Source organism: Carassius auratus, chromosome 22 (genome assembly GCF_003368295.1).
Source record: "Carassius auratus strain Wakin chromosome 22, ASM336829v1, whole genome shotgun sequence".
Taxonomy (NCBI): domain Eukaryota; kingdom Metazoa; phylum Chordata; class Actinopteri; order Cypriniformes; family Cyprinidae; genus Carassius; species Carassius auratus.
Genome location: NC_039264.1, coordinates 7146390 through 7155574, shown reverse-complemented (window position 1 = coordinate 7155574; position 9185 = coordinate 7146390). Strand labels below are relative to the sequence as shown.

The 9185-nt window shown below is 35.9% G+C and overlaps 1 protein-coding gene across 1 annotated transcript; it reads right to left on the bottom strand.

Moving 5' to 3' along the window:
• Nucleotides 1–3184: 3184 nt before the first annotated feature.
• On the bottom strand, nt 3185–7550 carry LOC113039545 (uncharacterized). The gene is made up of 6 exons (XM_026197449.1): nt 7486–7550; nt 6304–6639; nt 5839–6174; nt 4224–4340; nt 4073–4098; nt 3185–3960 (listed from the first exon to the last, which is right to left on the bottom strand). The coding sequence occupies exons 1-4, from the start codon at nt 7529–7531 to the stop codon at nt 4228–4230; spliced, it is 831 nt and encodes a 276-aa protein (XP_026053234.1). The 5' UTR covers nt 7532–7550; the 3' UTR covers nt 3185–3960; nt 4073–4098; nt 4224–4227.
• Nucleotides 7551–9185: the final 1635 nt, after the last annotated feature.

The window sequence follows — 9185 nt, the reverse complement described above, 5'->3', positions numbered from 1 at the left end:
TTAAACACGTAAGCTCCGAAGCTTGTATGCCGGTTCTTCTTCTTCGACGTTTTTACCGGTTGACAAGCTTGCTGCTTTACCGCCACCTACTGGACTGGAGTGTGGGACAAACGTCTGACTGAGAAAGGAAACCGCAGGAAGACAGAGGAAAAAAATAACTACTCTTCTTTGATCTTCATATTCGTTCTAGTGAACCTCTCTTTCATATGAAATTAACTGAACATTTGTTTTCCTTAGTGCTGTTTCAAGTATATTTTGCAAAGTAAATTTAAGTTTATATTGTAGCATGTTCAAAATGTTGTGTTGTAGATAACAATGTGCTTTATGTTAATGTTGCACTTTATTCATTTTTGTGTTGTTATTGGATGTTCGAGTTGGATCTGAAAAGAGGCTCCGCCCCTGTGTGTGTGTGTAAGGGGAAAACGAAGGAAAAGGAGGGGGAGAAGAGTGCCTCGCTGGTTCAAGTGCGGTTCTCTTGTAAGTCCGGGTGTGTACGGCGTGGGTTGTGGCCGACAACAGCCCAAATAAACACCCCTTGTCCATTAAAACGCCTCGTCCTTGTCTGAGAACGCTACAATATTCTTCAACTACTTATTTTAATATAATTATTTTATGTTCATATGCGTGACATTGTATAATTGTATGTTTTACTGATTCGGATGGTTGTGTGTACTTAAACCATTTGTGTTTTTTTACCTATTAAATGCAGTCTTATTAAGCCTTGTGTCCTATTCTGAGACGAGTAATGACTGTTTCCTCCCTCTGACTTTTACCCATTTCTCTTCCTACACTGAGTTTGCTTTGAATATCATAAAAATGTCTTCCTGTATGATTAATATCCCAGTGTTCCTGCCATAGATTTTGTGTTTGTACCTTTATTAATGTCTAGGGCAGTGGTTCCCAACCACATTCCTGGAGGCCCCCCAACACTGCACATTTTGCATCTCTCCTTTGTCTAACACAACCATTTCCGGTCTTGGAGTCTGTACTAATGAGCTGACGAACTGAATCAGGTGTGTTTGATTAAGGAGACATGGAAAACATGCAGTGTTGGGGGGCCTCCAGGAACGTGGTTGGGAACCACTGGTCTAGGGTTCAACTTAACTTTAATTGAACCTGTAGATCTGTTGGGATTTAAGATTTTGTTTTGCTAAAGGATCTACCTCTTTGTTTCCTTTCACACATACAAATAATCCATTCACACCATTATTATATAATCGAAGGATTATTTTTTTATATCTCATTTAAAATGTCATGTCTACATGATTTCCCAGATCCAATACTCATGAGATCAGATAAACTATCAGATGCTACTACATTGTTTTTTATGGCTTCGTTCTATCACTGTAAACCTAATATTATTGCTACCCATTCTGCTTGTATACACTGATCCGTTTTCTCTATTTAAGACTTTCCTTGGATTGTGTGATGGATACTGCAGTACCTCTGCGACCATTTTCAGAGTCCTTTGAACCGTCTGTAAATAAAATAATTTTACTGATGAAATGCAACTCGATATACAGTACAGACCAAAAGTTTGGACACACCTTCTCATTCAAAGAGTTTTCTTTATTTTCATGACTATGAAAATTGTAGAGTCACACTGAGCATCAAGGGCTATTTGACCAAGAAGGAGAGTGATGGGGTGCTGCTCCAGATGACCTGGCCTCCACAGTCACCGGACCTGAACCCAATCCAGATGGTTTAAGGGTGAGCTGGACCGCAGACAGAAGGCAAAAGGGCCAACAAGTGCTAAGCATCTCTCGGGGAACTCCTTCAAGACTGTTGAAGACCATTTCATGTGACTACCTCTTGAAGCTCATCAAGAGAATGCCAAGAGTGTGCAAAGCAGTAATCAAAGCAAAAGGTGGCTACTTTGAAGAACCTACAATATGACATATTTTCAGTTGTTTCACACTTTTTTGTTATGTATATAATTACATATATGTTAATTCATAGTTTTGATGCCTTCAGTGTGAATAAAATAAAGAAAACTATTTGAATGAGAAGGTGTGTCCAAATTTTTGGTCTGTACTGTAGTTTTTAACTATACACCATTTATTCCTGTAATTGCAAGTCAATAACTGGCATTATAAACTTCCAAGGAGGGACTTCAGAGTATACTGTTGGACAATATTGTATAGTATGTAATCATGCCTTCCTTGCTTTTGAACTTCCTATCCATCCAAAACTCCCACAATTTGATTAATGTTTCCAACACTCTTGTACTATTGCCTTTGGGTCTAACACACTACGCCCTTGTATGTTAACCATATATGCAAGCATAAGTTTAAGTCTAATTTCTGCTTGTAAAGCCTTCACTTGAGATGATTTAAATGCTCCACTACATATTAGCACCAGAGCCTACTCTGTTTAATTCCTTTAAGTTTGTTTCTGATGCTGACATAAGCTTTACACCCATAGTCAAATGCTGACCTTATAAGAAGAGCCCAGTATTTATCAGTATTTCTCAATGAAGACCTAGTGGCTCCCCAAGTCCAGATAAACAACGCAAGACATTATTTTTACATTTTGATTTAATTTGATCATTTTTTCTAAAAGAAACCCAAGAAATCTAATAACCTTAACTTGTTCAAGTTCTTGGTCATTTAAATGTAATAAAATTGTCTTATGTTCCTTAGAAAAACAAATTACCTTTGATTTTGTTACTGATATTTGAAAACCCCACTTATGTGACCACTTTACAACTGCAAAATAATCACTGTCTTCATTTTCTTTTGCATATATTCCACATTTCTTCCCCTTATTCAAAGGGCCCTGTCATCTGCATATAATGATATTCCTATTTTGTGAGTGCATACCCAACTAATCATTACCAAACTTTACTTCAATTGTCCTATCAAATAAAAGTCTAATACCTAATTATACATACTACTCCCTATACCCAATTTATTTAACTTAAAAGGGGTCCTTGTTTCCACAGCATATGCTTTTTTTTTGCATGCTGGAAAGAAAAGTGTCCGAGTTATGTACGACCTGCTCTCATGTCATGATGAAGTTTGCCAAAAAACTCAGGTGACAGCGAGGCACCTCTTCTTTTTTTAAGACGAAGAAGTTTAAATCGGAATTCAGTTTTTCAAGCCAACATAATAATGTCTGCATCCTTGTAAAAAGTAAATAGAGGAAAAGACAACACTGAACATGCAGAGTACTTACCTGAAGGTGATCATTTTCATTATATTCTCACATTACAAACATATCAAGACACAATGGACAGATGAAGTAAAGAATTAATGTTTACCTTGGATGTCCCAAAGGTCTTCATCACATCATGTGTAATGGCAACAAATTAAAAGAAAGAAATTGGCAGTGAAATAAATGAATCATCACTTCACAAATATTACAAATGTTTTTATTAAGTAAGCTGTCTGTTACAATATATATTATCAACTATTAGAAAAGACTATATAAAAATTAAAAAATTAAAATACACTGAAAAATACTGTTTCATCAAAATGAATGAATTTCCAAGCTAGTTAATACTGTTAGTTTAATGACGTTGTAGCTGGTGTTAATATTCCGTCTAGTCCTTTTTGATTAGTTTTTTTTTATTTTTATAAAAAGCCGTACATTAGAAATATACAATTGTGTTTCTTTCCACACAACTTTTTTCTGTCCATATGCTTTTTTATATAGTGAGCTAATAATAGACACAGATTCACTTTGCCTTTCAATTTGTTACTGTACTTCAAACTCATCAATGCAACTGTTAATTCCTGAAGTGAACTTGTATATTAACTGTTTTGGACTCCCCGGCATGTTTCCCCAATTATTGCTGTATGAATATATATATTTCAGTCACTTCTGCTCTGGTGTTTGAGGTAAAAGTTGTCTCACTGGTAGCCTCAGTCTCAATCTCATCAGGGGACGTCACCTTACCGTTGTCCATCAACATAGGGTCAGACAGATTAGGGAACAATTCTTTTAAATAACCCCCGACTGTAATAAAACACAGATTCACAGAGGGTTAATGTGTATATGATGTTTCTTAATGCACCAACATTTTCTCTTCCTCAGTGTAAATAGACTTAAGTGTTCATATATATCTCACCTGATCACTGGGTTGTGCTGCGGTGTCTGTTTGAACAATAACAAAACTCAATTAAACACACATTACTTTGAGTAGAAAATACTTTTACATATTTTAAAGATTCCTTTCACACTTTTTCCATCTTGTTAAATCATCTGAATGTAATACTCACTATTCTATCCTGCTTGAAGACGCTTGTGATAGTAAATCACACCAACAGCTGCGGTCACGAACAACAGAACAACAGCAACACATATTCCTGCTACAGCAGCTGAAGACAGACCTGAATCTGAAACAGATAAGGACAGACATCATTACTACATCAAGAACGATAATCGGTAAGTTACATCAATGTCGGTCATATTTGAAATATTGTATTTAAGATATTTACCATTAAGATATTTAAGTCACTACACCATTAACTACATGCTTTCATGAGCTATTTTTTTATAACTATTTTTATATTTGGGAGTGCACAGAAGCGAACACCACAATCTAGAACCAAACTCATACCAGTACAGTTTCAGGACTAGCAACAGCATTTTCGGTGAAGCCATGCTGTGTGAACAAAACTGAACTGGACAACTTTGCAGGTCAGCTTTGTTTCCTGTAATGTCTTTAAGTGCGAGAGATATAATTTGCTTGTAATCTAAGGGATGATCTAATCTCCAAACATAGAGTTTGGTGTTTTTAAAATAAGAGAATGTGAGATCTATTATAGATCTTCAGACAATGGATGAACTTGCACCTCAACTTCAGCCATTTCAATTGTGGCAACACTTTACACTTATTTACATCACATCTTTGGTTTTACTCCAGTCATGCTCTTACAGTTCTGATACTCTTGTAGTGGATGGTACGGTTAAAACCCAAGGACCAGGTGTTGTAATGAAGACCAGGAGTCAGAGATTCAATCAAATAATAATGTTTACTAAGAAAAGTAAACTTGACGGAGTTCGTAGGCCATTCTGCGTACAACTCAAAATCACCAACCATTATACCCTGACAGAAGATACTAATTGCTTCAATACATAAGTCAACAAAATTCTGATTGGTTCCAAAAACTAAACTTATACAGTTTCCACATATGGAAGTAAACGATTCAATCATATCTTCTGACAACTATTTTGGTGACAAGTAATCAGAGGTCAGACGCAAATGTCTGAGCTTCTCCCTGTACAGACAGATACTAACACACATACGCAGAGAACTTACCAAGAACTTCAAGGCCACCTGGCCCTAGCTAGAATTATATCAGTATGGTATGTTACACACACACACACACACACTATGAAGTCATCATCTTAGAAAGTACAGCATAAAGCAGTATTCTTTATTATCTCATAAGAGCACTTAAGGTTACACATTTCACTCTTGCCATAACTTGATCTATAGTCAAACAAGAAATAATGTAATAATATAATTAATATCAAAATGAAGGATATGGCATCTCGGCATCCACTCCTTCACTCTGAACTTAAAACCATTTGTTCACAAGTTCGACTCTCTAACCATTAGGCCACAACTGCCCTCATTTATCTTAATTTGCTTAATTTAACTTTAATGTTATTCATTTTACATGTTAGAGTATTAGACTTGTGAACTGGACAAATTTGTTGTGACGTTTTGAAGCGTATACAAAGGTGATAGATCATAATTGTATTTTAATAATGACTCAAAGCTAAATTTTTGACCACAAAAATATTTACTGGGATTATTTAAACATTTCAAAATGTATTTTAAAATTGCTTCATGGAAAAGCCTTTGAAAGACTGAACTTTACTCACCAATGACAGAAAAAATGAATGTTTTCAAACTGGTGACACTGACGCTGTTCTGAAGGATATGGTTGATGATCAATAGTTTATATTCTCCAGAGTCTGTGGTTCTGGTGTTTGTGATGATCAGAGATTCAGTCTGATGATCCAGCTTCAGTCTGTCTCTGAATCTCTCTTTACACTGAACATCTGTACAGATCTTACTCTGATCTCCAGTGATTTCAGCGATGAGAGAGTTATTAAAATACCATCTCATCACATAATTTGTGTTTTGTGTGACACCAGGATCAAAAGTGACAGATTCTCCCTCCTTCACTGATATTCTCTTCACTTTATCAGGAGAATCTGAAACACAAACCAACAGCTGCTTGAAAGATGTTTTCTGGCAGATGCTCCATCTTGACTTTCAGCATGAAACACAAGATTAGTGAATGCATTTTGTTTCAAAGATGAAGGTTTTATTAAATGTCTCACCAAGAACAGTAACACTGAAGGTCTTTTCACTGAAGCTGCTGCTACTGAAGATCTTCAGTTGATAGACCCCGGTGTCTGCAGTGTTGATGTCTGCGATGGTCAGGGATCCGGTTTGTTTCTCTAGATTCAGTCTGTCTCTGAATCTCTCAGTCCCTTCATTACACTGAACATCTGTACAGATCTTACTGAGATCTCCGGTGATTTGAGCGATGCGGGTGTCATTAAAATACCATAAAATCTCTTCTTGTTGTGTTGTTGTAACATTAGTGTGTAGACTAACTGAATCTCCCTCCGTCACTGATACTGTCACTCTTTCTGTAATAACACTTAAGAAATCTGGAGGAAAAAAAAAAAAAAAAAAATATATATATATATATATATATATATATATATATATATATATATATATATATATATATATATATTTACAAATCATGTCTGATGTAGTGGGACATAATTATTCAGCAAAAAAGGTAATCATTAAAAAGCTTAAGAAAAGCATAATTGATTCACACCTTCACTCATCAAACAAACGTGCATGAGTCTCATGGATCATCAACAACTACTTAGTGAACACCCTAAACCCCACTTCCATATATTACACACTGGCAGTCACAACCTGGGATCATAGTTTGTTAAACACGCTTTCGGGAAATGCACCCCTGGTTGTGATCATTGCACATTTTTATACTATTTGACCCCGACAAATAATAGCATGTTGTGCTAGACTTTTTTTGTTTGTTGTTGTTTTGGGATCCTACGAACGCGCTGCTCACGTGACCATAAGCATTGTCTGCTACTGTCTATGAAATGGTTTCGGTCTTGCATTTTATCTCTCGAAATGAAGGAATTTTTACGCGGCTGTTGAGAGAAAAACACACATTCTAAGCTCGGCAATAAAATCTCCGACTAACCCAAAAGTTACCGTATGATATAACCAATTAAAACAGCGAACAAGTTGATGCCTTATAATTTATGGTAATATGACTTGAATGCCGTGTTACGAGCTCTCGCGATTCATTTGAGTAATGTTAGCTAACGTTATATGGAGAGTTTGAATTAACCTATAAACTCTAGAGTAACTTACTGCATAACGTTACATTTTTATCATGCACGTCATACGCAGTTTTGCCCTTTATCGTTTTGTCGTTTATAGAAAAGTGAAAGTAACAAATGTTTTACCAGGCACGAAGAATACAAACAACTTGAGCAAAAGAAAATAACCCATTTCATGTTTTTTTTTTTTTTTTTTTACTTCCTTCATCCTTCCACTTCTTCTACGATCTTTTTTATGGCGGATGGCGAACCAACTACTGCCACCGACTGGACTGGAGTGTGAAGCGATACAGACGGTTGTCTGGAAACGCCCCGTCACGTGATGTGAATTTAGCCCGTGGGGGAAAACATTGCCCTGGCGCCAATTGAAATACACGGGACAATCATGCCGTAGAGTTGTTGTGTCGTTTTCTGTACCTCCAATAAACTAACAAATTATGAATTGAAGTTCTACATCCTTCCTAATAAACATACAGAACAGCAAAGGATGACAAAATGGCTACAAGAAATAAATTGTGAGGATGATCAAGGGAAGTTGTGGAATCCCAAGACTAAGCATGTGTATGTGTGCAGTCGGCATTCATCACAGGCAGGCTACGTTAACATTGTGTTCATTTTCAACGTTATCATGCATATATAATTATCCTTATCATTCTACCTGAAGCAAAACTATGTAACCTTAGCTTAGTTTCGAACCTAAACTCGCATGAAAACGCGTCTGCTAAGAGGTGTAACGTTAGACTACATGATTTCCGTATACCCACTTTCAAAAAGCGTGAGGATACGTAACAACTAGGTTTTGTGTCTGAACTTTTACACTTTCATTCATAAATTCACCCCGTCTGCGTGTTTACGAAGCGATTGAATCGCGGAATCCAGTCACAAATGGACCTGGCTAAAGCAGAACGTCACGGAATATGGCTATTTTTTAATGAATACATCTACAATAGGGCTGTAAAATGAATCAAATATCGATATGGACTAGTTTATATGAATATTAAAGTTAAAAGAGACTACGATTGTTCTACGCGTCTCTGGGAATGAGCGCTATGACTAGCTATGACTAGATGCCGAGATTGCCGACTGAATGCAGATGACAAAAAAAAAAAAAAATCTATTAATTATTCCCATTTCTTTAATGTATTTTATAATAGCACCATATATTCTTCTTTGTTCTGCGTTTTCGTTCAAAAGACTTATATTGAATGATTCAACACCCATGTTTTTAACTTCATTGATGAGTTTTAACCTCTCTTTTCCATATTTCTTACATTTCATTAATACATGTTCTACAGTTTCGGGCTGATTACAATAAATACATTTACCTGATTCATGTTTCCCTATTTTAAAACAATGAATGATTTAATCTAGTATGTCCTATTTTGATGCGTAAAATAATTGTCATCCTTCCACTTTTCTTCTTCTAGTTTTATGGCGGTTACAAAACAGCATTACAGGTTCATAGCGCCACCTACTATATTGGAGTGTGTTAAATCATGCTTTAGTTATAACTTCTTAAATTCTTCCATGAAACTACTCCAGTTTCATGCATAAACTTCATTAAAACTTCAACAACTTCACTGATAATCTGTAAATTTCTAAATATCCAGAATATTTTTTTGTTTTTGTTTGGTAAAATTCCACCAATAATGCAAGTCAACATTGAAAATAAGGGAAATTTCTTGGGTTACTCATCCAAAATACGGGAAATTTCAACATTCATCTTTTTGTTGCTATCCCTCTGCGGACATAAAAAATTCGAACTACAAAACTGCCGCATTAACTAACGTTAAGCGGTTTGTGAAGCTAGGTCTAACGTGACTTTA

Bases quoted from the DNA above. Each gene is read 5' to 3' on its own strand.
- LOC113039545 (XM_026197449.1), bottom strand. From the start codon at position 7,531: ATGGGTTATTTTCTTTTGCTCAAGTTGTTTGTATTCTTCGTGCCTG. The intron at 6,175-6,303 runs GTGAGACATTTA...TTTGTGTTTCAG, and splicing joins CTTCAGTGTTACTGTTCTTG to ATTCTCCTGATAAAGTGAAG. The intron at 4,341-5,838 runs GTGAGTAAAGTT...TATCTGTTTCAG, and splicing joins ATTCATTTTTTCTGTCATTG to ATTCAGGTCTGTCTTCAGCT.